The sequence below is a fragment of the Orbicella faveolata genome, unplaced genomic scaffold (genome assembly GCF_042242905.1).
Source record: "Orbicella faveolata isolate gen_17 unplaced genomic scaffold, um_ofav_v1 contig_15, whole genome shotgun sequence".
Taxonomy (NCBI): Eukaryota; Metazoa; Cnidaria; class Anthozoa; order Scleractinia; family Merulinidae; genus Orbicella; species Orbicella faveolata.
Window position 1 is genome coordinate 11,104,608 of NW_028301542.1, and position 27,990 is coordinate 11,132,597.

At 40.7% G+C, this 27,990-nt stretch overlaps 1 protein-coding gene across 4 annotated transcripts; it reads right to left on the reverse strand.

Moving 5' to 3' along the window:
- Positions 1–526: 526 nt before the first annotated feature.
- LOC110060758 (uncharacterized) lies at positions 527–26,320 on the reverse strand. Of its 4 annotated transcripts, none has more exons than XM_020767556.2 (7): positions 26,210–26,320; positions 5,134–6,660; positions 4,178–4,231; positions 3,646–3,799; positions 2,944–3,035; positions 2,719–2,810; positions 527–1,837 (listed from the first exon to the last, which is right to left on the reverse strand). In XM_020767556.2, exons 1-7 carry the CDS (start codon positions 26,288–26,290, stop codon positions 1,657–1,659), a joined length of 2,181 nt encoding a protein of 726 aa, XP_020623215.1. In that variant the 5' UTR covers positions 26,291–26,320; the 3' UTR covers positions 527–1,656. The 4 variants fall into 4 exon arrangements, with proteins under 4 accessions (XP_020623215.1, XP_089144552.1, XP_020623216.1 ...); XM_089288426.1 differs by lacking the exon at positions 26,210–26,320 and adding an exon at positions 22,469–22,579; XM_020767557.2 differs by lacking the exon at positions 26,210–26,320 and adding an exon at positions 22,197–22,280.
- Positions 26,321–27,990: the final 1,670 nt, after the last annotated feature.

Genomic DNA, 27,990 nt, shown 5'->3' on the forward strand with positions numbered 1-27,990 from the left:
GCGAGGCGAATGGTAAAAAATTGTCTTTCTTCAGTCCCACCCTTTGCATTTTTGCTCGGTAATACCCCGCGCGGTAAATGTTTTCCTTGCAGTGACGGTGCCAGTGATAGCCATGCTAAGAGGTTGGCAACATAGCATTTATGAAAGGAATAGATCTCTGAATGGAATTTGCAAGCATTACCAGCCGTGGAGAGGTTTACGACAAGTTTTCATTTTGCAATAGTAACATAGGTAACTATGATAGAAACACGTGGCCGCGTTCAACGGATTTAAAAAAATGACTTGTTTAAACTTCTAAAAAGTCCTGCAAGAGTACGAGCTTGATCTTAGGGTGTGTTCCTTTGCGATGATCTGGATCAGGATTTGTGATCCACGATAACTCGGATCATAATGTATAGTACGTCAAAGACTAACAGGACTAACAGAGGCATCCACTCTGGAAAGTTGGTGGAAAAAATGCTGAGATCAAAACTAATACTCTTTCCCCTAGGGAAGGAAGCTAACAGATCAAGCAAGGTCACGCATATCAATGAAAAACATTTCTTTATTTCTAAATTAAATTCTACTCGGCAGAGTACTTTTGATTGCCAGAAGAGAAAGGCATACACTGCACCCACAGCGACATGTGGAACGTTCACTAGAATTAAACTGTCGCTTACATTTAATTACTAATACTCTTCTCTCTCTGAATAAAAATGTGAAGAAATTAAGAGGTAGATGAAGATAACCCGAAGTCGTCCAAATTTAGCACAAACGGGGATAAGTCAAACTTCTCCAACATCGCCCCTAATTTCCCTAAGAGAACCTGAGAAAGTTAAGGTGGTTAACAACTTATTAAGTCGCCAAGTAATTGTTTGAATAACGATTTACCGAACTACAAATAACAATATGGTAATCTACAATCGTGCTAACCTAACAACAGAACTTAAATGATTGCCATTGTATTCCTCAAGGTAGAGTTACCACAAGTATTCTGCAGCACGTACACCGACTACCATGCATCATTAGAGAGTTGTGAGAGTTTTTAACGTTGTAACCAGTGCACGTTGTTGGAAAAGTAACAAACGAAAATATAGATATATACTTTAAACTCGTTTATATTTGTAATTTAATAAAATCAGTGCAACATTCTAATGCTATCTCTATAAATATTCCTCACTGAAGATTTGGTTTTAACAGTTTTTTTGGAAGATAAATAAATTTAGTACTACTGAACATACTAGGCCGCCGCCCAACGAATTATATTCTAACATCACTAATATGGAACCGTTCATCATGGGCAAGGCTCATGTTGATTATAAAGAAACAAACCGTGACTTAAATTAGCTCGCACCTTAGATTAGCCTGTGTCATCCTGAGAATTCGCGCTTATGTATTCCCTTCAGCTGCAAAAGGGACTTGCTTTGTCAATCAAACACATTTCATTTACTTCGGTGATTTGAGAACACACGCTACGATTAAGGCCCCGTCCACACTACGCCGAAGGAAAACGCACCAATCACAGGCCATTTTGGATTTCAACACGAAAACGAAAAGCCGGCGTTTTCATATTCCTCCGGTTTGAAGAGCTCGGTTTTCATGACGGATTAGTGTGGACGCTTCCTAAGTAGTTCACTATTTCTCCTGCTTCTTAAGTGACGTCCTCCAGGATATATGTCACACGGGGTTTTTGATGATCCTACCCATACGGTAATCGTACACTTGCCGACAGAAGAACACCAGGTTAGGGTCCGTGCGAGGATGGGGAACTGAACCGGGCTTTGTACTCTCTCCGGGAGGAACCGGGGATAGAGGAGCTTCCCTGAATTCTCGGAATAGTCTGTTGAGTGCCCGGAACCTACGATTCAAACAAACAGCAAAGACAATCTAAACAACACAAAACGTTTAACCGCAAGCTTCATTACTACAGCAGCCTAAAGCCCTACTTAGCACGCTGATGATTCAGTAAGTTCAGTACTACCCATTGTTTAAGTCTAGCAAGTTTTTTTGAGAGCAAGGCCCGGCGTGGTTTTTCCGTGCTACACATTTTCTTTTCGGTGATACATAGCAGTGACCTAACAAGGAGAGCAAGAAAACAAGGCATCTACAAGCCGCTAACGGTGGTTGAAAATTTTGGCAAGTCTCCCGATCCTTGAAACTGCATTCACTCCATATCAGTTGAGCTTGATTCCACATGTTATTTTACAATAGAACATGCTGGATTATTCTCGCATTTTGATTGGTTCTTACTAATGATCAATTAGAGGACAGACGTACAAGTCTTTAACTTTTTGGTCTTTTTATTGGATCAGTTGTGAAACAGTTGAAACATGTTTTCCTACGTCTGTTCAGTAATAGACCACAGAAGACGTGAAAATGTGGTGAGAACATCAGTGACACATTCGGCTACCGCCTCGAGTGCCACTTTGTTTTTCTCACCACATTTTGACGTCATCTGTGATCAATTACTGAACAGACCCACGACAACATGGAGTCTATTTGTTAAACTGATTAAGGAAAACCCTTCACAAGTGTCGCCTGAACAGCCAGTTATTTTATATCAAGTGTCAAACTATTTCCGATAGTTCATGAACCTATAAAATGTTTCACATAAACATCAAGAGCAAATTACAAAGGTAAAAGATCACAAACTGAAGAAACACGATGGCTATATCTACTTACATTCGAACTTCCCCACAATTTAACCAAAGGTGTCCTTGCTAGTTAAGGAATAATTACCTGCAGTATTCTGGATAACTAAGAACGTAGCACTTGTCTACAATACACGCCACGCTGTTGTCGTCTTTATGTCTTGAGGCCATCACCTCCATCTGTTGACAAGCAAAAAAGACGCCCATTACATCAAAATATCTCAGGGACAAGCGACTCAGTTTCTACCAAACCATCCTAAACTAAGCCATTTCTACCACCAAGCTGTTTGACTAACAATAAGCGGTGTGTTACCTCGCCATGGAAGTTTGGAACTCTCCCTACTTCAGTCTGCTCTGGTCGATAATACCAAAACACACTCATCATCATCTCGCCAGCGTTCGGGCCTGTCATCGGAAAAACGAGTGTTAATCGACAGTTGCTAACGGCTCCCAAGGCATAGTCATAAATCACGAGGTTAAATTTCATTTCCCACACTTACTGTTTGGTTTGGATTGGCTACCACACTTACTGCATATGCATGGTGCAATTATAGTATCAACTAGTTAAACGAAAACTAGAAGGAAATCTTTCTCCTTAGACTTAAACAACTTATGGTTGAGAACTCGTCACCGAGAATTGACCGAGACCAACTTTCGAAGAACTCATATCGTTGACTGGAGGGAGAAATAGAAACCTTTTCAGTCCAAGAAGATTTCTCAAAAATAGTACCACTCCCCCAACTAAATTCTAGGTATTTAAAAACTTGGAAAAAAAGATTAAAGATAAACAAGGAGAAGAAATGCTACTGTGCCAATTTCCAATTTTATCTTCTTTATTTTTTCCCACTCTTAGTGACATCTGTTTCCTGAAGAGAAATCATCCCTACCTAAACATTCATCGAAATTCTAGGTATCCATCCAACTGGACTCCAAGACTTTTCCTCTTCAACGATATCAAATTGTTTCAAAATGTTTTTAGTTCCATGTTATTACATCCAACAAGCGATATACTTACCTTCATCCTCCTCCCAGAGCCCAGAAACACGTGCCACAAAAGGTGGATCTTTCTTCCGTGTTCCTGACTTAAGAAGAACCGAGTCACGTACATTTATGATCTCGTCTCCACGCTGAACACCGCTGTAATACCGCCGTATCACTATTGTCTCGTCCTGAAAGTGAGGTCACGTATACATAATGTAAGTAAGCATGGTCTACGAAAACGAAGTCATATCTTGGCTTTGCTTTTGATTGTTCTGATCTGCGAATATTCAGTAAACGTTACAAAAACTGTGTAAACAAACTGTTGCCGGAAGGAAAATGTCGTCTTTTGCGACTTTTCACCGCTTTGACACTGTTTTTGATTGACACGGCTTACCCATCTTTGCTCGGAGCTTTGCTCTTCTCGTACCTAGCACCAGTTCCCCTTTTTTTCGCATGTGCTGATTTTTTTTCAATGTATAAACTACCTTTCCTAGCGCTATCTGCAGGTGACCGTTTAAAGTGTATCGTTATGAGGGATAATAAAGAAAGACAAGTCAATTACTTACATAGCAGTACGGTTTGTCTAAAGGTTCACCGATAAACATCCAACCATTCGTTCTCTGTAAAGGTAACAAGGGATACCAAAATTATCAATGCAACAATCAGCACCCAGTCCCTGCCAGTCACCAATCACAAACTCGGGTGAGCTTTGCTCTCATAGCTTAAGTTGGAATCCGGTAATTCGAACTCGGTCTTTTCGAATTCCCTGTTACTTCGAACTCAAAACCATTTCCCTTGGATTTTCCCTTCAGTCATTTACTATCGGCTATTTCGAAATTCCGCTATTTCGAACTATTTTTCGTTTCCCCTGAGAGTTCGAAAAAGTGGGGTTCAACCGTATTTGGGAAAGCACACCACGTTCGATTTACTGGCTACTAGACCAGAGGCGAAGAGGTCACTATTATAAAACGCTAACACACGGCAAAAGTCACAATAATGTATATTTTGCCGATCATTCACATTCTGTAACTCATCTCGTTAGACTCCTTTTACAGAAACAGGTTGGCAAACTGTCAGCCTATACGCGCCTCCTGTTATTTGCGTGTGTTCATTACCAGAGTTTGAATATACAGCTGTAGTTTCCATAATCGCACCTTGCGTCTTTTTACTGCACGCTATCTGGTCCAAGTGCCACGCAGTTTTGCGGCTTGCACGAGCAGCATTAAGCTAATGTTTTAACGTATGTTGCCTTGTTACTCCTTACGATGCCATTTGGAGCATAATGAAGGTTTCTAGAAAGACGTTATGGGGAAGGAGGGAATCAAAAACGAATTCCCAAAAAAGTGAGTGCTGGAAGTTTTCTGAAGTGAATTGAAATCTTTGATCATGTTAACAATTTTGTGTCAAAACTCACTTCCACACTAAGAACGTTTCAAAACTTGTCATGTGTGATAAATCGCTGCTGCAAATATAAAATAGGGGAAACAATCTAACTAGCAACCCTAACGTCCCATATACAAACCTTGGGTTGCCTGGGCTCCGCTCGGGCTCGTTCGGCAGCTAGCTTCTCAAGATGAATATTCAGGTTCTTTAACTGAATGTTTTTTAACGGGTTTCCCGCGGGACGGCTCCGTCCCGCGCTCATAGTGGACGTAGAAGTGGCAGCAAAGTTAATCTTAGGGATCTTAAGCTGTACGGAAGAGGATGAATCGGGTATTTTATTAATGAGCTCTTTAGCCTTCCTAGCCTTGCTGCGCTCATCAATTAAACCACCTACAGCCCTAAATTTAGCCAGAGGCCCGTCACTAGCAGTAAAAGCGTTCTCCATTGCCTGATTGTTCAACCCAGCAGCACGCTTGGTCGTAGCCGTCTTACTTATTTTGAGTTCAGGAGGCGGTTTGGACGGCGTGACAGGCGTGACCAAGTGGCTCTTGGTAAAGGGAACTGAGCCAGATGATGTGACAAGCTGTCCTTTGATTGGTACAGACAGGACGCGTACGTGCTTGTACGGCGGTCGCGGCAGGTCCACCTGGATGCACTGGTCCACCATTGTCTTGGGTGGTGAGTCTGTAGTGGTGTCACATTCTATTTCTAGAACTTCCTGGTTATCTTCAAACTCTCCTCTTTCTACAACACCATCCGTTTCGCTACTGGTATCGAGAAGCATTTTCTTTGCTTTTCTTTCACCTTCCGAGGTAGAATCTGCTTCAGGTTTTCGCTTGTGATCTTTCGCTGCTCTGTGCCCGTTTGTTACAAATTCAAAACTGTTAGCTGCGTTCTCCGTAAGAGGAGTGCTTCCCACTGCCCTTGGGCTGACGATCACGCCGGTGGATCTTGGGGGATCCCATGTGGATGTCACTTCACTCTGTATAAATACATCTGACTCAGTAAAGTCCTCTCTATCGTAACTGTTCTCGGCGCCATACGCCGCCAAGTTAGAATTCGATTTATCAGAAAGCCGCCTCTCGGTTGAATGTCTACCAGGAGGTTTCTTTGCGGAGTGTTGTTGAATTTCAAACAAGCTCCGTCCCGCTAAAGGACTGGAAGGTTCAAAAAACACGTTCACTTTGGCAGCCGCGTTTAAGCTCGCCATACGCGGCGTTCTTCTTTGCGCTAGAGAACCGCCTTCTAAGTCCATGGACGTTTTATCAACGTAGCCCGGCGTGGGCGCCAAGCGTTCTAACATCGAAGTGTGCCGCGTGCGCGTACGCCGGTTACGTTTGTGTTCTGAAACGTCTTTTTCACTCTCAAACAACGGGGGCGCGTTATCCGTGGCATTTCCTACTGTATGTCTTTCTTGCACTTCCATAATCTCATCCAGAGTGCTGATCGGCGACTTTGAAGGGGGGTTATTCTGGTCGACAGAGGTTTTGTAGTCAGTAGAATTCGCGGTCACGATGCCATCATTGTGCGATTTAATGTCATGCCAACCGTTATGGTTCCGTTCTTGTTGGCTGTCGTCTTGTATTTTTGGCCCGCGTTTCTTCAGTCGTCTTGGTGCTGGTTGACGTTCGCCGAACGTCTTTGTCAGTTGTCTTCCTGATCGCGTCTGTAACAAAATATCAATAACTGATCAGTCATCTACCAAAACAAAGAAACCCGGAATATGTAGCGTTTGTGTAAATCTTGGTCTCTACTGGACCATGTCAACGTAGAGTTATCGTAGGAGTGTGTTTATGGCGAACTTCCCACTCAATATACATAACCGCAGTCTTAGTTTTCATGTGATGCTTTCGCCACCATATTGGAAGACCTTAACAAAAGAGTTTTGACTACAGTTACTTATTTTAATTGTTCATCCTACATGGCCGCGAGGCTTTGAATCTTGCAGGAATGAACAATTCGACAGCGCTCCCAGGACCAATTTCGAGTAGTAAAGCTTTTAGTAAACTGTTCTCGCCGCCAAAAGCACTGGAATTTAAAATCCCAAAGATTACACCATCCATATACCAATTTACGTAAAAAGTTTGTTTAAAACATAAATGCGTGTTTTACCACAACAGCCTGAAGACGACCAAAGCTTCAACTATGGTCAAACTCTCCGTTCTGACGGTCGTTTTCGCCGAAAACGTAATAGTAGATGAAAGAAAATAAACTTAAATAATGCTTCTCGCAATTTCCATCACGCCCGCTCGCCAAAGCGGAAGGTGTTTTCAGTTAATTTTTTATCAGCTCTTACATGTAAGAATTCTCTGAGTTTTCGGGCACTGTTTTCCTGCATGAGTTTTGTTCGCGAAGGAACAGTTCTCTCATAATACAGAATCTCGACTTAAAAAAGGAAAAAAAAAACAACAACATGCATGACTGGGCATAAGGTATCACTGACAAGATCAATTTAATTCAAACAAAAGAACAACATTCCTGTCGAACAAAAAAACAACTGTTTTACATTTTGTTTTTACGCCCACAATTCATGAAATAGTTCTGCCTTGACAGAGGAATAGATTAGAGAGCGTTTTACACGCAATGTAAGGCCACCTTTGAAAGAGTACGTATTTGATGTCTCAGCTGGTTGTGTAGTAAGGTTCGGTGGTAGGCGTAAACAAGGACAAATATATGATAAGCGCTTCAAGTCTTGGATCCGCGGCCTATCTATAAATAAAGGCGTTTATTTGGTGGTCGGTTGACTCGGCAGTCTATCTAGCAACTGAACAATAATAATAACAATAATAATAACAATAATAATAATAATAACATTTATAATGCGCAACTTTCATAAAATGTTCAAATGCGCATGACAAGATTAAAAACGGAATAAAAAGGCTAAAAAGCTAAAATTACAATTAAAAGTAAACTTACAATAATAAAAACAACTATGATAAAAATGCATGACGGAAAAGGTGAGTTTTTAGCTTGGCTTTAAAAATACTAACAGTGCTGGCGCTTCTTATGTCAAATGGTCGCGCATTCCAAAGTTTCGGTGCATCACAGGTAAAAGAACGGTCACCTAGTATAGCTTTTGATTTAAACCGCGGATAACTAAGTAAAAGTTTATCGCTAGAGGCAAAACAAGTAGTCAATCCAATATTCTCAGACAAGCCATCGCTTCGTATCAACCAAACAGCAACTAACTCAACCGAGGCCGAGTTAAGTAGAATGCTGAAAGTGGACTAAATGTTTGTGGTTTAGCCCACACCATAAAACAGCTTCGAGGCGATTTCCGTGCATAATATCTGATAATATACGTCGACGTTAGAACAATCCCTACGATAAAGACCCAAGATTCGAGAAGATATGGCAAGGAAAATCATTGCGGAATGTTTACTTAAAAGTTAATTCGGAATCGAATTGTGATGTAAAGCAGCTGTAAATTAGAGCTACAATCATGGTTTGCTTTCAATCACATTTTCGCTAGTTCAGTGCCCGTCGGCAATTAGGAAATCACTTTCTCTATATAGAATACTGATTTTTTCCGATATGTAGATGAAGTCGAAAAGACCATGCCATAGCTACCGATTGTGTACTTTGTTTTAAAGAAAACTTTTATACTACAGTATTGACTTTGTATCGTGTGCGTGTTACGCACGCCATACTGCTACGAGGCCGGAAAAACTCACTTTTTCATTTTAGGCAGACACAAACATAGTTAAACGATGAAGTACAAGTTATCGGTAGATGAGTTTGTCCTTCGTAATACGTCTTGATTATTTTCGGATTGTTATTACTTTTGTGATTATTTTGTTTCTTTCTTTTTTACATCACGAAAGTCACTTTCGAGAGAAAACAGCAAAAACGTCCTCCGGGATTCACAGATTACCATTCAAAACAACAGAAACCGAAATCCTACAAGGAAGTCCGCCATACAGACACGCCACGAGGGCACGAGCTCGACCCATGGCTTACACGTGGCGGGGCTTCACAGGCATCCCACGAAATACACGATCCACGAAAAATACACGTGGTTGAAATTCACAGACATCCCATGTGTTACGACCATAATAATACTATTCTCACACATTCTAGTCATTCTTGAGCGGTTTCTAACAAAATCTCTACACTCAATGAAACTGCACACAGCAGAGCACATTGCATCAATTAATTAATATCAGAGCATGTCCTTTCATTCTATGAACAGTGTTTGGATTGCTTTTCTTTGAATTAACCCAGAATGAGCCCTAAATATGCATGCAAAAAGAAAGTTTATTCCTTGGAAGTGCCTGATGAAAAAACAGCACATTGTGAAACAGAATATCTGAAGAGAGAAAAATGCTGTAGATTGTTGATGAACTTGATTGTCATCAACTTGCAACAATAAATATCCCATACAGCTTCATACAAACAAAATCAAGCCAGTTTCTTGACTACATGTCTCATGGTCTGACTTACTCATCAAAAGTATAATCATAACTTGTTACAAATAAGGAAAATTTCGCTTACTTCTGCAACTAAATAACAGCATACAAGTTTCTGCATTGCAAGTAGACAAATAAACACTTGAGGACGTCTTGTCCATTTTAATCTTGTTTAATATCACTTAACCTTAAAGTTTTCATATCAGCAGCAGCTGTAATAAAATTTTGACTTAAACTAGACTTAAAATCAAGCTTCCCGAAGAAGTATTATACACAACTAACACTATATCATGGCTTAGATGATATCTTATTACTGCAGGGATATTGTAGCCACATGGTGAAGACTTTACAGCTGAACTGGCTCATAGCTTGCAGCATTCAACTTAAGTTCCTAGAACATGAAGCAGCTGGTCAAATACTCTAAGTAGGCAATAAAATGGTCAAACTCTTGAAATTTCACCTGTTGAACAATAAACGAGACTGATTCTAGTCCTCCGTTTTGATTGGCATGCACTATCTAAGTAGCTTTGGTTAAATTAGCTGGTCAATATGAAAACAGTTTTTTTTGTTTTCTACAATAACATAATCATGGTATCATTTATGGTGATATAATGAGAACTTACACAGTCATGACCAAACCTCTAACAGACATGCAATGTTACTCTGAGGGTTACCTTGGATTCACTGGTTAATTATTGACACAAAATGCTGAAAAAGGTGCCTGAAAAATGAAAACAGCTGGGTAAATCTATGGCCAGTGCCTGAGTTCAACATGCAATTTCTCCCTAATTACTCCACAATTTCTCACAGTAATTGCTGAAAGAATATTTTGGGATTTGTTTCTGTATTCTTGCAACCTACATACTTGACTTTCCAATGAAGTTTCTTAGGTTAACGGTACACTAAGTGTCTATCACATTGTTGAGGTTGAAGATGCTACAGCTGCAGTTGATGATTACACACTGCTTTTTCCTTCAAAACTTAACACTGGGTATTTCTTGACAGAAAGGAAATGTTCTCTCCTCATCTTACCATCAGAGAATCAGTTCTGTCCATAAAAATACCTGTGGATAATCACACTTTTCACTGACATACTAAGTTCAACAAGTTCTATGTTAAAGAGAAACCAGTGATGTTTGGTTTTCACTTTCGAGAGGCAAAGAAATGCTGACTTTATTCTGCCAAAAAAATATGTGTCTAGTTGCTCAAAAAGCTAGATATTATTATCCAATGCATAATTCAATGTCCAGTGGCTAGCTGTCAAATCCTAAATGCTATTCAAGTTATTTAGGGGAAGTGACTTAGCCGGCAAACAGGGTTTAAATAATATGTCAAATAATTCTTGCATTTTGATTGGTTCTTACCTAAGATCTATTGGGGGACAGAGGCATAGATGGCGTCATTAACATTCCTTTTTGTTTCTATATTATATAAGAGAAGATTACATGTTGCCATGCATCTATTCACTAATACAGGTAGATCACAGATGATGTCAAAATGTGGTAAGAACATCAGTGACACACTCAGCTATCACCTCGTGTGCCACTTTTTTGTTCTTACCACATTTCACCGTCACCTGTGATCTATTACTGAACAGATGCCCAGCAACATAGAATCCATTTTTTAATAACCATAGAGCAACCAAGGCCAAAGCACTGGAAAGTAGTGTAGTATCTCACTGGTTGCAAGAATGTAGGGTTGGTTCAGGCAGTAATTAAGATGTTTTCATTGCAACTCAGAGTTAATTTCGGCTGAAAGGTATACCATGAAGATCTCTACAGCATCCTTGACCTTTCTTTGTGCCTACTTGCACTCTTGTCTATGATACATAGGCTAATGTCTGTTTAAAAAGTCACTCCAAAAGCAACACATTAATTTTCTGAGTGAGAGGCTTGCAAAACAGGAGATAGAACTCTTTTTCAGCTGTATACCCTACTAGCAGGGAGTGTAGGGGTTGCCTAGCTTAACAAAATATCACAAATTATGACAAATTATCACTTACAATAGCATTTCACCATATTCCCTCATAGAGAAACGTTCTTCAGAGACTTCATACATCCAAATTTGAAAAAGAGTTTAAAAAGGCTTCTCTTTGAGATGACTAAGAAATAAAATTCCTCAACGGCAGAAACTTTTTCAGTTAAGTAGCATTAACAACTAACTTAACTAAACAATTGAAAAAACGTCACAGAAAAATGCGTCAACGCCAAATTTTGCGTTTTGTGTAGCACTGCCTTCTCTAATTGTCTACTAATCCAATAACGTCGCTACGTCCATGTTCAATATCGAATCTTGTGAAGCAAAATACACAATTTACTCCACCGTTTTGTCAATCTCCAAATAGCTAATAACTTTCGATATCTTCAACTTTGACTTTGGATTTCTTAACGCCACGTCATCTAGGAAACGGAAAGTTTTATCGGCTATGATTTGTGAACTTGAGTTCACGAGTGTGACGGCGAAACCCACTCGCGCCTAAGACCGTTTCACGCGTGACCCGAAAATGCTTCGGGAAACCACCAAGATGGCAAATTTTGCACCAAATCCCTGCACATCTTAATTCAAAGTGATATTTGAACCAGAAGAGCGAAGTGTGTGGTCTCAGAGGGTTTGTAAGAAAACGAAACAAGCGGCTGGCGCCATTCGCGTTGAATAAATTAGAGGTTTACGCGGGTGCCACTCGATATTTCCTTATCGCGTCGCTGTTAACGGCGCGAAAGAACTTACCTTGAGGCTCGAATCCCTAGTTTGAAGATATATTCGCTATAACATAGCCTCCTCTTGGTATCTTTTTACATGAACAATGTCAAACTTCGTTGAGATGTTCGCTGATACGTATGCCCAGACAAACTACTCGACGAGTCCAACTTCGAGATCCCTCGAGTCCCAGAATGCACTGTGAGCGACACTATGTCAGCATCGTAACGAGGCCTAGTTCCTGATATTCTCTAAAAGCCACGTGTAGTGAAGCGAAGTGAGAAAATTGACGAAAACAATTTTCTTTTCTTTAATAAACTAGCCAATCGGGTTATTTTTTCGCCTTTATTTTATTTTTATTTATTTATTTATTTATTTATTTATTTTCTTTCTCTAAGACCAGATCGATTAGAGAAGAGTGATGAGCACGATCGTAAATAAACTTCAGGATATTTTTTTGGTCATCATATTGTTCACGCTGATTCAATGTCAGTGTATTTTTTTTATTCTCAGTGGCAAACTAAGCGGTAACGCTGGGTGAACGGCTGAAACAACACTGACTCTGACTAGGCACTACACTGTTGCTTTAAACTATTCTGCTGTCTCAGTGAGGGTCGAAAAATTCCGGACAGAAAAGACAGATGTCATGGTGCCAGTATAGTGTTTTTTCAATGTTTCAACATTTTTTATAAGACTATGAATCATCTCAAACAAACGTTTTCCGTCTCACCCTGTAGGTGGACAAGCAGTTCCTATCACCTTCACACCTTAGTTCCACAAAAATATTACCTACGTCAATTGATGTTATCTTAAAGTTTCCACAGAAAAGTCATCTGATACCCGAGAGCATAGCCAATAGTGTTTCAGTTTGAGTCAAACGCTATAAATTCACTTCCATTTGCAAAAACCAATCGATGATATGACTGATTTTCTAAGCCTGAAATAGCTGGCAGATGTTTTTGCCGCTGATACAAATAGCACTTTATTAAAATAACTTATTTTCTTTGCCAGCTGGTGCAAACAACAAATTTCCTTTTACAACAATTGCTAAGGAAACATGGCCATTGAGCCGACACTATTAGGCGGTTTAACAAATGGAAAAGCGGTCAGGATAAAGTCGACAAATCAGCCAATCGACAGGCTTATATACCGTATCAGACAGTTCAAGATAATCTGGATAGTGCAGTATTTTACATCTGGTAAATACGGACCATTATTTACCGCGTCAAATCAAGCTTTGTTTCAGACGATCTGCCATTGTTTTTCCGAAATATAGGACCGAGTGATCTGTGATACTTTGAAGTTTATTGGCTGAAAATAGAAGAAAACGTCGTCCCCACATTAAAAAAGATCGGAAGTTGAACCAAATTATATCGAAAACTAGAACTCAATTTGGACCGAGACGACTTTCCACTGAACGTTATCGGTTTTTATTTTCGATAAATAAGTAAAACACTATCAAACCGCCATTACGTAACAAAACTGATAGAACTCAGTTTCAGTAGACAGCAGTTGGTCGTTCTGAACTGACCCCCATAGCTAAATTTTTAAGCTTGAAAACAAATTCTATTGTCCTTAGATTGACGTCCGTTCTATCGCTTCACCTGAATCGATTTCACTAGAGTAAAAACGATTGAAGCCGAGCCTACTTTCTTTTCAGTTTCGCCAGTCAGATTAGCAGCGCTAGGAAACAACATGATGTGCGAATACACCGCAGCTGTGATGCCATATGTATATAAATTACCACACTGAGCTAAGTAAACGAATCTGATGAGGATTAACTGAAAAGAAAAACACGAACGCTTTCCTACCCTGCAGATGTGGTCAGATTTTATTTGGAAACAAGAGAAAGAAAGAAACCGCAGGAGTCACAAACTAACACGGCCGTAATGAACTGTAGTTAGTTACATAACCCGCACTAGACTGCACTGCCGGGTGGGCCAACATCCCTCTTTTCATTCGTCGTTTCCCAACAAACTTAACATAAGAAGCTTCTGGTTTTCCACTGCTGGGGTTCCATTAATTGGAAGTACACATGATTGATCAGCGCGCGCGTTTATGAGCGATAAAAACTTCGACTTCTATTCATAACTTACCTAGCCTTTAAAAGGGTACAGATTCCCATGCTGTAAGGAGTGTCACCAAGAGAGGTTAATTGTGGATGCCCTTTCAGTTCTATTTTACCCGCCGGCTATCTCAGTCTTCACCTATATACCTTGTCGAGCATTTGTGGGAGAAAAATTCTAAGTATCTAGACAGTGGGCGGTTTTGACGGCTGGTCATCTATAATTATAAGTCACTCAGAGATTTCCGTCTCAGAATCTTATTTGCAGAGTGAAAACAAGGAAAACGCACTAACTTAGAGGAGGGTCCATTGAGAGAAAGACTACAGTAACAGTACCAGCTGAAACTATGGGCAACGATATAAAGAAGAATGGCCAATAATGTTCTGGCACCATGCCTGTATTATAGCTTTTTAATAGGAACGCATAACTTTTAAAACCAAGTATGTCGTTATAATGACCCCAAACTACGATTTCAACGAAGGACAGATTTTCTGTGAATCGTTCGAGGGTTTATCTTGGTAATTATCAAGTAGAATCATTCTTCTCTTTTACAATAATAAAGGTTCTTTCTATTGTTTGTCATTCCAAAGGCTCTCGGACTCGTTTTCACTAGCTCCTGTTGACCTTAAACCGGCCTCGCTGTACTGAAAAACGAACCAATTTCAGTCAGTTGAAACAGCGGACACCAATATATATCTTTAGTTTGTGTATGCTTAAGTAGATATGTTGCCGGTTTTTAAAAATATAAAATTTTAGTCCTGTTACATGAATAGAATTCAACACGGTATACTGTATTATTACTTTGAACTACAATATCCATTTTTTTCCCGATCCATGTCTTCCTTTTATTTTCTAAATCGATTCAGCAGGGTTCAAATAATGCGAGAAACGAGTGTAAATGATATCTCACGATATCTGTACGTCTAGGAGACCGTTTCACAGGATTCCTGTAACCCTCTTAATTGTTATCCTAGCAGCGCAATTTAAACACCAAAGCTAAAATGTTTCAAAATCAGGATTTAAGGGGAAAGAATTCGTTGGGTAATAAATCTCTCATCAGACGTTTTGAGTCGTGATCTCGCCGCATTTTTCTCATCATGTTAGATTTTCAATCGTCCCACGTACTCGCCAAAACGTCATGAGACTTGCGTAATAACTGACAACGTTACAAGATACGCCAAAATGTCTCAGAGTAAAAGGTAAGCTTATTATTACTGTGATAAAGATATTTTATTCAAGCAATTAAAGAGATTTCGACAATACATACGTTACCTTTTTTGTTCAACCCTTAGGCTCCCCTGCCTGCCAACCTGAATCAAATTTTACTGCTTGCTATCTGAGTGAACCTCTCGCAGAAGTTAAATTTTGATATTACTCTTTCCTATCTTGTATTTATTTTGCTCTTATGCGAAAATATTTAAGCAATGTGGGGCGAGCAGTAACGCGCACGACGTAACAGTGACGCAAGTGCCTTACTGTTACGTCATATCAGATGGGTCTTCCAGCTGACCAAAGTCAACAACCGCAAATATTGAATAGTTTGACAAGAAAGCGAAACACTCGGCCTTGACTTGAGCGGAGTATCACGTTACTTGCCGATTTGACCATTGGTGGACTCAATGTATAAATTTACTGACGCCTAAAATAATCTTGTCGTCATATTCGTAGGGTTTCCATTTCAAATTGTTTATTTGAAGGCACACTTAGCACAGCCAAATCGGATTCGCTACTTTCTGTAATTCCGAAGTGAGGTTTTATGATCAATACCCAATTAACGAACTTCATCTATTTTAGGGTTTAAAAAAAAACATTTTATCGAATTACTAGGAATTTATTGGCTTTCACTTTACGTATTCGGCCTAATTTTTCTCCCGTTAATTCATAATTTCCTACTAGTAACTTACTGCAGAACGAAACAACTTGCAAATGTTGCAGAAAAAAGCAATTATATTTTCTCTAGAAAACACTGTGTAGTGGTAGTAATTACCAATTTCAACGCCGCAAAATTGCTCATATATCTTGGAATCAACTATCCGAGCCGCAATCAACGCTGGGAATAACAGATAATTTACTAGAATAAATTGGTTGCTAGAGACTTACTCGTTTCCCTGTCAACGCTGGTTAAGGTAAAAAAGCCTTTTATTCCATGACGTTAATTGATGTGGGATCGCCTTGTTTACTTAACGCCCACGAGTCATCAATAGATCAAGTCTCCTGACATTGTCCACAACTTTTACTGACGTCATGCATTCTTTAAATTCAAAGAAGTCATCAAGCACATTGTATAGATGCACTCCCTTTTACTATTAAAATTCAACTTCAACAAAATGTAATAATTAACTTGGCAGCTTAACTGGGCATTTGGAAAAAATATTGACGTGAATAAAACCGAAGAATATAAGCGAGAATAGCTGCATTTATTTTGCAAAACTTGTCTCTATTTTTTGTTAGTCGCTCTACTGAAAACCGCCTCGTTTTAGAAATGTCATTTCACTAAAGAAACCAAAAAACACCACACTGTCATTGGGAAAAAATGATGAATTACCTCTCGTATTGTTATAATATGCATTAGCACGTGCCTCTAGGGACCTGTTCCCGCGGTGCTTTAGCCTATTTAGTATTCTGTTATAGCTCGAAGTTCAGTTGTAATCGCGTGGAGCTCGAGTAAAGTGTATTTCGTTTTACTCCGTGTGTGTCCTTCATAATATTACATGGTGGCAGCGAGCGGAAAATTGATTCTAGCGGCTTGTGGTCGCTAAAAACAATAGTCGGTCGATTGTTTCGTTGCTGAGCTGAAAAGGTTGGCTAAAACATGCAACTTTTGTGACTGCTTGCGCGATGGTCTTATCCGTGATCGCTTTGTGCGTGGTATTAAAGATGAGCAGACCACCAAGAAGCTACTGAGAATTCGAGATCTCACTTTGAATCGGTGTATCGATATCTGCCGCAGCGAAGACGTTACGGCGCTGCACATGAAGTCGCTATCGGAACCGGTGGACAACATAAGCCAGGTCAAGTCTAAGAAAAAGAAGCCTCGAGTTCCGACGCCGGACGGACAGTCGGGAAAGAAAATTTCGTGCAAGTTTTGTGGCTATGAACGTGCTCCTGAGAGAAAGAAGTGTCCTGTGTGGGGCAAAGTGTGTAAGCGGTGCAAGAAAAAGAATCATTTTGCGAAAGGGTGCAAAGATGCCGCGGTTAACGCCTTTGAGAGCGACGAAGACTTGGAAGAGATCAGTGTTGTAAGAGTTCAAGGTATGAAGGATAAAGCTGTGTTTGCTCAGATGCTGGTTCAGCAGAAACCCGTGAGATTTCAAATTGACTGTGGAGCCAGTGCCAACATTGTGCCATGTAAACATGTGAAAGGGGTGGATCTCGAGCCTTGTTCCCAGTCCCTCGTTATGTGGAATGGCACCAAGGTCAAGCCTGTTGGGACGTGTGCTCTGCCCGTTGTCAATCCCCGAACTAATACAAGGTATAAAGTGAGATTCTTAGTCGTCAAGGAGAATCTAACTCCACTCCTGGGTTTAAACGCTACTGAGAAGATGGGTTTGTTAACCGTACACAAGGAGAACTTTGTTAGCGTTGTGGAGAATTTAGAAAACGATCTTACTAACAAATACCCAGATGTATTTGATAATGGCCTTGGCAAGCTACCTGGAAAGGTTCACCTGCAAGTAGATCCAGTTTGCCAACCAGTGATTCTCCCAGCCAGGAAAGTGCCTGTATCTGTAAAGGAAAAATTCAAGGCAGAACTCAAAAGGTTGCAGGATCTAAAAGTTATTGCTCCTGTGGATCAGCCGACTGAATGGGTCAGCCAGTTTGTTGTTGCTGTGAAAAGGTCTGGTGATTTACGCGTCTGCATTGATCCAAAACCGTTGAATGCTGCTTTAAAGAGAGAAAGATACCAGATCCCGGTCATTGATGATGTGTTGCCCGATTTAGCCGAGGCTCGTGTGTTTACAAAGGTTGATCTCGCATCCGCTTTCTGGCAATTGGAGCTGGATGCTGAGTCTAGTCTGTTGACAACTTTTGCAACTCCCCATGGGAGATACCGCTGGCTTCGTTTACCGTTTAGGCTGTGTGTCTCGAGCGAGATATTTCAAAAGCATTTGAATCAAGAGTTGTTAGGCCTGCCTGGTGTGAAGTGTATTGCCGATGACGTACTAATCTATGGAAGAGATGATGCTGACCACGATAGTTCCCTGGAGGGTTTCATGAAGAGGTGTCAGCAGAAGGGCATAAAGCTCAACCGCGCGAAATTGGAATACAAGTGTAAGGAAGTCCCTTTTCATGGACATGTTCTGACATCAGAGAGCCTGAAGCCAGATCCACAGAAGGTCAGGGCAATTACAGAAATGCCGCGACCAGAAAAGCCTGAGGATGTGTCACGTTTGAATGGTATGGTAAATTACATCAGTCGTTTCCTGCCAAACCTGTCTGACGTAATGAAGCCGCTACGCGACCTTACCCATAAAGATGTTGAATGGTGTTGGTCCGACGCGCAAGAACGTGCTTGGAGTGAAGTGAAGAGCCTTATCGCATCTGCTCCTGTGCTAGCCTACTACAAACCTGGGGGGCCACTAGCAGTGCAATGTGACAGCAGTCAAGCTGGTCTTGGCGCCGCCCTGATGCAAGGCGGTCACCCCATTGCTTATGCAAGCCGAGCACTAACAGAGACCGAGACCCGTTATGCTAAGATGGAAAAAGAAATGCTTGCGGTTGTTTTCGCCGTGGAGAAGTTTAACGACTACACGTTTAGCAATAAGACTATTGTTTTTAGCGACCACAAGCCGCTAGAATCAATTTTCAAGAAGCCCTTGCACCGTGCCCCCAAACGCTTGCAAGGCATGATAATTCGCCTTCAGAAGTATGACCTGGAGGTGAGGTACGAGAAGGGAAGCAAGATGTTTCTGGTCGATACCCTCTCAAGAGCATTTCTCCCTGCCGGTGAGCAAGGCGAGAATGAGTTCGAGACAATCAACATAATGAAGTATCTGCCCGTATCGGAAGGAAGGCTTCTGCAGATTCAGCGAGATACCGAAGCAGATGACTCTCTTCAAGTGCTGAAAGCCGTGATTCAGAAGGGCTGGCCAGAGCATAAGAGTAACGTGCCTAGTGTCATTTCTCCTTACTTCAACATGCGTGATGAGATATCGATCCAGGATGGTCTCATCTTTAAGGGAGAACGCGTCGTAGTTCCACGAGCGTCGAGGAGCGAGCTGTTAAGACGAATTCACAACTCACATCTTGGGGTTAATGGCTGTCTAAACAGAGCCCGTGAGTGTCTCTATTGGCCCGGGATGACAGCTGACATTAAGAACTATGTGTCAACCTGTGAGGCATGTCGAGAGTTTGAGCGGGGTCAAGTCAAGGAAACGATAATGTCCCCCGAGACACCAAATCGACCCTGGCAACGAATGGCTGCAGATTTCTTTGAGCTTGAAGGAAAAACCTATTTAGTCACCTCAGATTATTACAGCGATTTCTTTGAACTGGACCATTTAAGATCTCCTTCGTCGGTGTGTGTCATCAGGGAGTTAAAGGCCCACTTTGCGCGCCACGGCATTCCCGAGCAGCTGGTGACAGATAACGGTTCACAATTTACGTCATGCGATTTCCTGAAATTCGCGAAAGACTGGGACTTTGAACATCTGACCAGCAGTCCACACCACAGCCAAGGAAATGGTAAAGCAGAGAGTGCAGTGAAGGAGGCTGAGAAAATTCTCAGAAAGTGCAAGTCCAGTGGATCGGATGCTTTTCTAGCCTTACTCGATCATCGTAACACCCCATCTGCCGGTATCCAAATTAGTCCAGCACAGCGCCTCTTCAACAGAAGGGCTAGAAGTCTACTACCGATGACAGCTAACCTGCTTGCACCACAGGCAGTTCCAGACAGTGAGCGGTGCCAAGCCAAGCTTGAACAGCGCAAACAGCGACAAGCTCAGTATTACAACAGAGGTGCTATTGATCTGGATCCGTTAAAGAGAGGAGATACTGTGAGACTGAAACCGTTAAAGTTGGGCAAGCGCGAATGGCAGAAAGGAATTGTACGAAAGCGACTGGATGAGAGATCGTACGAGGTCGAGACGCCTTACAATGTTGTACGTCGCAACCGTGTTCACCTACGTTTGACAAATGAGCCATCACCGCCACTGATAGACGAGATACCTAATGAGATATCTGCTGAGATACCAGAGGTGCCCGCTCCCTCTTTTGCACAGTCGTACGAGTCGCAGACAAGTTCTTCTGGAGAAGTTAGTCTATCCGCGTCGAGTCAAGGAAGTTCGTCTCCGAGTGACTCGGAAGTTCCTTCAGCTGCAGTGACGTCACCACCCAAGCTGGTGCTTAGACGATCAGTGTGTCAGCGACGTCCACCAAAACACTTAAATGACTTTGTTTTGACATGAAGCCATGAACACTAAGAACACTTAGAACACTAAGACCTTTAGCGCGTTATCACAGAGCTCAGTTACAGTTACAATTCATGCTTATTCGTATTGTGTATTTATAGGCTAGTTTTCTTTTCCTTATCCATAAAAGGGAGGGTGTTATAATATGCATTAGGACGTGCCTCTAGGGACCTGTTCCCGCGGTGCTTTAGCCTATTTAGTATTCTGTTATAGCTCGAAGTTCAGTTGTAATCGCGTGGAGCTCGAGTAAAGTGTATTTTGTTTTACTCCGTGTGTGTCCTTCATAATATTACACGTATAACGAGCAAGTTCACACACACATCTTTGTACTATCTCTCTGTCTCGTCGTCATGGCTCTGAAACGGATTTGCTTTGTAGTTTTCACGGCTGGACCAAAGTGAATTCTTTGTAGCAGGTCATGTGTTTAGCGTGTTCCTTTGTAGTGCTTTGTATTTACGAAAGATATGTGTCTTTTGGCTGATTCAACCGAGACTTCCATTTGTCATAGCAAAACATGGCTCGTCAACATTCAAGTGAATCATATTTTGTACAAATTGGTCCAAATTCAACATATACGGCTTGGAAACTGAAATCCATAACTAATCAGTAAGTCTATTTTCTCGAGAAGGTATTCTCACAGTTCGTCAACAAACACATGCATAAGTATGTTGATTTGATTGTTAGAAGTTTTCGGTGACCGTGCGTAACAATTTGTTATGCACGTAGCTTAAAAAAATAACGCCAATTTCTTGATATCGCGATATACCCTTAAGATTGGCGAAAAAAATCTGAGTGAAAGTTGAGTTACTTAAAAATTTTCCGCGAAAGTTTCCGTAGTGTATACAAATCTCAGTTATACGGGTGTCACCTTAATCTTGAACAGCTCTCTAATAACTTCTGTAGTGTCAAGTTTCGATACGAGAGCCGAGTTCCTGGAAATCAGTATTGGAAAATTCTAGACAGTCGATTCGGTGTTTTTTTGGAAGCTGGCTGGTTTCTGAGTTACGATACGAACATCGTATCTCTTTATTACAGACTAGTATCTTTAGACCATCATTAACGACCGTATTAAATCCGTTGAACACGTATATCACATAAAACGAGCAGCCAAACAAAATGTTTCAGTTAAATTCGAGTTATTTTGCCTCTGAAAATAGTAAAAGATTGTAACTACTATACTCTTTGTAGAGATTTGAAATAATTTCTGTTTTTCCAAAATTTTTCAAATGTAAGTTCTAAAACAAGAACAAAGTTGGGCAGTCTGCTTGGAACAGTGAGTTCGGCCCATACCAGGCCTATTCACATGAATTTCCATCTAAATGATTTTCCTGTTTGAAGCCTAGGAATTTATTCTTTACAAGTCTAGCTTGAGAATTTGTTCAGTATCATATACGCCGATATTAAGACTCTAGAATGTCACTTCATCAAGGTTTGAGATTATGTTTTTAACGAGACATTCGAGATCGGGGTTACGACTGAACAAAATTGTGTAACACAATGGACGAACTGTAAACAGCTATTAAAATCAGTTTGCGAGTTTATGCATTAAATATTCCGTTTATCCGAGTTAGTGCCCGTGTAGTCAGTAATTAAGGAACTAAAACAAAGGCTTTCGCTTACCAAACAAGCAAGCCACATCACCCAGGGACGACGAGCAATACTCACTTCTGTCAAAGCAGAGGCCAGCATGCAAGAAACCTTTGTGAAAAGTTCTCTATATGCCACATGTGCGGGGCATAAGTTAAGACCTGCGCGGCAAGTTTATTCTGGTTTTCAAAACAAAATCAAAACAATTTGCATACATGATACCCCGCTTTCAGTCTCTAGTTTCTCGTGAAATCGAAACGGAAAGGTTTTCACCGATTTTCCCGAAATTTCGCAGACAAACTTACCTTAACTTCTCCTAGTAGATCAGTTATTCCCGTTTCTCTGTTCACACAGATGATCAGTACGGCAAATTGTGCTGATATAATTATTTCAGCGACCATTGAGACTTTCCGACAAGATCATGTGATACTGACATTAGCAATAAAAAAACAACACGTCATTTCTCACCGCAGAAGCTGCGCGTTTTTTCCAATCCTTGTGCGCCAGCACTTGATTACAGTTGATTACCGAAAATTCTCGCCAGCAAATCGGTTCCTTTATATACAGTCAACAAAACTTCCACTTTTGAACTGTTTTGAGAGCTTGTGTGCATTTGTTCATGTGCCGCGTAAACCGACGAAATTTATACTGTCTGATATTGACAAAAATAGCCACCAATGCTGACTCAACTCTGTCAGTTTGTTAGTTCCTTGAGTCCACATCAAGTGTAGCTAAATATAGCTCGTTCTAGACCAATATCGCGTTATGATGGACTAAAGGAAGTTTGTTAATTTACTTTTAAGGCTGTTTTAACACTTAAAGTGTATATAGCCGGTACTTAATTGAAGGGGATAGCACCCTTTGTCACTCCATGCGAAACAACTTTTCTTTGAAGAGAAGTTATTTATAGCTGTTGTCTCGAACTTAAAGTAACCACGTTATCGATCTCCCTCGGGGTTGTGTTATAACTGCAGTGTTATAAGTAACATATACGTATTCCCCTATCGGGTTATCATTAGTATACGTTATGGAGCAAAGATAATTGGAAAGGTCAGTTATTAACCATCCAAGTTCCTTTCAAGTTAGAGAGTATGAGTTCCTCCGTCGATCTTGTGTTTATGGCCTATAAACAAGTTATATTTAGTGCTTGTTTCATTCATCACTGAGTCATGTTTCAGTTTGTATAAATTAAAAATCTGATGTAGCCCTGCGCTAAATTGAGAAATTACATGTTCAGTAGCTTGTGAGTTGTATGGGTAATTTGGGAATATTGCCCGAAATAAAATGCTGAAAAGAAGGTATGCTATCACATAGATACCTTGTGGTAAAAAGAAAATTCAGGAAGCCGTTTAATTTTTAGAGTTGGCTAGTTGTTCAGTTGTGTTGTGCAAGATCTAACTGGCTTTTCCTATTTGGGAAGACTGAGCGAAACGAACTGACATTTTGCGATTTTCCGCAGGACGGAAACTCCAATGTACAGTGCAATCAAAATAAATGTAAAACAACGTAACTTGAAATTAGAAAAACAAGTTCATCTGTTACGTTATTTCAAAAGCTTGTTGCTTTGCTGTAGCTGATTCCTCTGGTGAATATAGTAGAAATAACACTTTTCTTGCTTGTTGGATACTTAAACACTGATGGCCGAATCCGGCTGCTCGTCTCAAAGTAGGTCAAAGTAGGGCTCTGTATCCAGTCCCACTTGTTACTGTCGCTTAATTCCTTCCCCCAGAGTAAAGTGAATTTTTGAGTATTTTTTCTTTTGCGAGAATATTTCCTTAATTACAAGAACTCGGACAAATCTCTTTAGGGGAATCGTGAAAAACCCGCTAAAACTTTGTATGTCGACAGCGGTTCCATACCGGTTGACTCAGCTACGACACCTTACCGACCACTCTCCACCAACAAGCTCAATCTACGAAGTAAGTTCACAACCAGTTGTTCTCTTAGCGTTTGAGTTACGAGCATCTACGAACATGGTTTAAAATCAAGTCGTTCTCTACCGATTGGCATCAGAGCCAGTCGGCTTCGAACAATCATAAGTTATGTAACCCCCACTGAATTTAGCTGCGCGGTACTGATATCGACGTATAGATCATAAGACGCTCGTTCGTCCATCGAGTTACGTTGATAGATTAAAAGTAGCCGAGCTAACAGTCCGAACAAACAGTAGCGTGTTCCGGGAATTCTGTTATTTGGGGAGCACCACGAAGAAGGGCAAGAGGAAAAAAGGCGAGGATAAGTATGAAGATACTGCCAAGTCAGTACGAAGATTAAATAGCCGGACCAAAGACAATCGTTGTCTACCGCCCGACGGAGCTACGAAGCCACACGTTTAAACTTGTTGTTCTGCCGACAGGGCTACGACGTGGCTAATACGAAGTCAGTCTTTCTTAGCTAATTAGAGCCTACCGTCAGAGTTACGGAGAATATCGATTAAAACTAGTCGTTCTTAGGCTAAAATCTCGACAGTGGACTGATAGAGTCACAGTTCAGTACGAAGTTAAAGCTTTACCGACCGAGTTCCGAGGCTACAATCTTATAGCTGAATAGCAAGAAACTACCCTGGCTGTTCTAGAAGTTGCCTCTTTTATATTTCTCAGTTAAATATGAGCCGCGAGGCGACGAAAACGAGTTGTGAAGCGACGAGCAAGAAATAGAAACGTCAAAAACTTGAAAGTCATCCTGCGCCGACCAAGCGACTCAGTTAAGAAGGAAGATTAAAGTCATTAAAGCTTGTTGTTCCGTTCTTTATCAGCAGAATTGCAATGTTCAGCGTCTATCGTTTTACTTACTGACGTAAGTGAACCGGATGAAGGCTGAGCGCCACAAAATTCGCTGCATGCGCGATGATGGTTGAAGAGCCGATCGTGAGGGTCGATTGAAGCTTCAACCGTTTGAACTGCATACACTCAGTGTGCGCCGTGTTTTTCTCCGGCTGTTCTCATGACGAAGTGAGGGCACTAGAGATTTTCGTGGTTAATTGAGCTAGCTAGTGAAACCAACAAGGATTTAGTTTTGCTTTCTTAACTTATCAGTATGTTACTTGCTTGCTTATAACTTGGCTTTAATACTAATGAAGGGAGGAAATTTTTGCGATGTGCCTTCATTCAGTTGCACGTGCATCTGATCATCAAATCATTGCGACCAGGCAGCAAAAACGCGAGTTCGCTAATGTGAATAACGAAGTATATACCGTTTCTTGGTTTTCTTACAGATTTTAGACAACATTACATCAGCAATTAGCCGATTATCTACTAGAAATGCGAAAGCTAATATGACAGAGATCGGTTATTCAGTGCGGGCTCTAACGGATGCTGATATCGGTCTCTACACGGGAAAGAACCCGCTGGTGATTTTGGTTTCGTTGGGACTGTTAAACTAAGCGTGACAACAGTTATTCATCTACTTTTTACAGAACTGCTAAAGCAACTGCTAACAAAATTTAAAACTGTCTCGGGGATATTGCTGAGTGCCGCATGGGCAGGGGGAAAGATGTGAAACGTGACAGAAGATCAAGAGAGTCAATGGAAGAAAGAAACTCGAAATCGAAATTATCACATTATTTGATGCTAGAATTTAAAATCAAACACAATTGAGCTAGAAGGATGATCCCGTTATCTAGCAAGTGACCAAACGAAAATGTAAGGCTTTCTTTTAACAGTCGAAATACAATAGCATGCAGATTTAAATGAGGTTTAAAATTCAGCATGCAACTGAGTATAAATTAACGCCGGCTGACCGGCTCATGCCGCGAATACAATGTTTAAAATTCGTGTCCATTTCCCCATCTAATTCCATCTACGTCAACGTATTGTAACACAGGTAACTAACTCAGTTTATCCGGAGTATATATCTTCACCATGTCTCGACACGAAGCAACGAAAAGACTAAGTTTTTTTAGTCTGTTTCTCTTTAACTGTTAAGCTGTAGTCAAGATCATTCACAGTCAGACGATCAGTGACAATGACTTAGATTTAAAGAGCGCTATGTGAATGATATCCACTATTAAATCCGCTAGGCGAAATGACAAGAACAGCATACACAACCTGTATGAATTGAGAGCTGAACTGGACGCCTTCCCTGTCTTTTTGGAGCTTTCTTGATTCTGAACGTCTGGCGGCCGCCATATTGAATTTATTTGTTTCTGTGAGACTGGTGAAGAAATGACGTATGCATGAAAATGAGACACCGTAAAAGAACTGCTAGGAAAAGCAAGCAGAATTTCAGCTTTTCCAGAGACAAACTACTGTTAATTAAAACGGAGAGAGGAGCCTTGATTTTTTCGGGTGTTTTGTTGAATAAAACAGTAAAAATTGGACAAACTGACGATGGACCGAGTTCGGCCGAAATATTCAAAGCAAAGTTTTACTCTCCTTTTGCAACAACAGGTAACCTCGATTTTTTGTTCATAAATAAATCATAACTTAACCGCAAACTGCCTCCTACTAAACCTATCAAATCGACCCCCTCGATCCAATTTGTCAATTAATTACCTTTGATCTATAATTTCTTTGATCGTGAAGGACTAATGAGAGTTGTGACCGGGTGGTAGACAAGTAACCGGCGAAAAGAATCCAACAGGGTGCCATCTAACATTAAAGGTCAGCCCGGAAGATCAGTTAACTTAATTGCAAAATCTCAAGTTTTCTTCTAATTTTAGCTTTAACTGTAGCTTTGTTAAACAAGTGGTATAAATTTATACCATATTTAAATCAACCTGCATGGCTTGAGGATTCCGGCATTCCTCTTTTCTAAGGGAAAAAATGATTTACTTAGAAAAAGTCTGTTCAGCTCTTCTCTATCCAAAAGTATTAACTGTAACAACAGTAACAACAAGACACATAGGTAGAATTTCTGCGTGCAACTTTAGAAACTTCCTGAATTGCTCCGGAGATGAGTTGGAATTGAAGCTCATGTGGTCAGCTTTTACTGAAGCAGTAGTTTTATTTTTCGCTTCATCAGGCACGAATTAAACTCCCCCTCCACTCTATCTGTTTGATTTCCTCGAACGAAACCAACTTGTTGTTTAGGAACAGTTATTTTCTGAACGAGTTTCTTCTTTAGGAACGTGAACGCTTAAGCTCGCTGTGTTTTCAAACAGTGTAAACAAAAACAAAACCCGAGTTGATCCATGGGCGCGTCTCGTCACTGTGAATCTATAACTGAAATTCCTGAGAGAATGAGATTATTTTGTGGATTAGTTACTTGAACGTTTATTTCATCAGCAGTTCCCCTTACGCATTAAATTTAAAACTCTAAAAACAGTATTCCCCTCGAGTAAGATTTTTGTTTCCCCGTAGTTTCAGGGTCAAACATGCGTGAAGGAAGGACATTTTAGCCAGTTTTTTGTTTTTTCAATGAACATCAACATCCGCGGGGCAAGCCCATGTATTTTAATTTTTGTATCCGGTTCACTCAAAGTTCTTCCTTTATCTTACTATCACCTCTTCCTGTTTGGGTTCATCACTGAGAGTCCCTCAACTAACCTGAATAACTAGCCACTCTCCTTTTCAATGCGAGGACCTGGCAAGACGAACGCTAAATATTCAGGCTGGCCTTTAGTTTCCCCATCAGCCTCGCTGCTCAGTCAGTATTATTTTGTTAGTGTGAAAGACGAACCGCCAGATAAGCTATTGTTCAACAGCCAATATACGTTTAATCTATTTTCAAATTTGCTAAATCAATGCTAAATATTGTGTTGTAGAGATAGTCCTCTAATAAATCCCTTGCTTAGGGTTTATTCGGGAAAAGGGAAGTTTGAAACATTTTTCTTTCTCCTTAAAGAAACATTTGCCGGGAAACTCTGGCTGGGAGAGCTAGAAACAGC

What these genes read in the sequence shown, in the direction of transcription:
- LOC110060758 (XM_089288426.1), bottom strand. Translation starts at nt 22,564, where the DNA reads ATGGTCGCTGAAATAATTATATCAGCACAATTTGCCGTACTGATCATC. An exon ending in GCTCTGGGAGGAGGATGAAG is followed by an intron (nt 3,036 to 3,645) that starts GTAAGTATATCG and finishes TTCCGATGACAG; the next exon opens with GCCCGAACGCTGGCGAGATG. An exon ending in AGTTATCCAGAATACTGCAG is followed by an intron (nt 1,838 to 2,718) that starts GTAATTATTCCT and finishes TTTGAATCGTAG; the next exon opens with GTTCCGGGCACTCAACAGAC.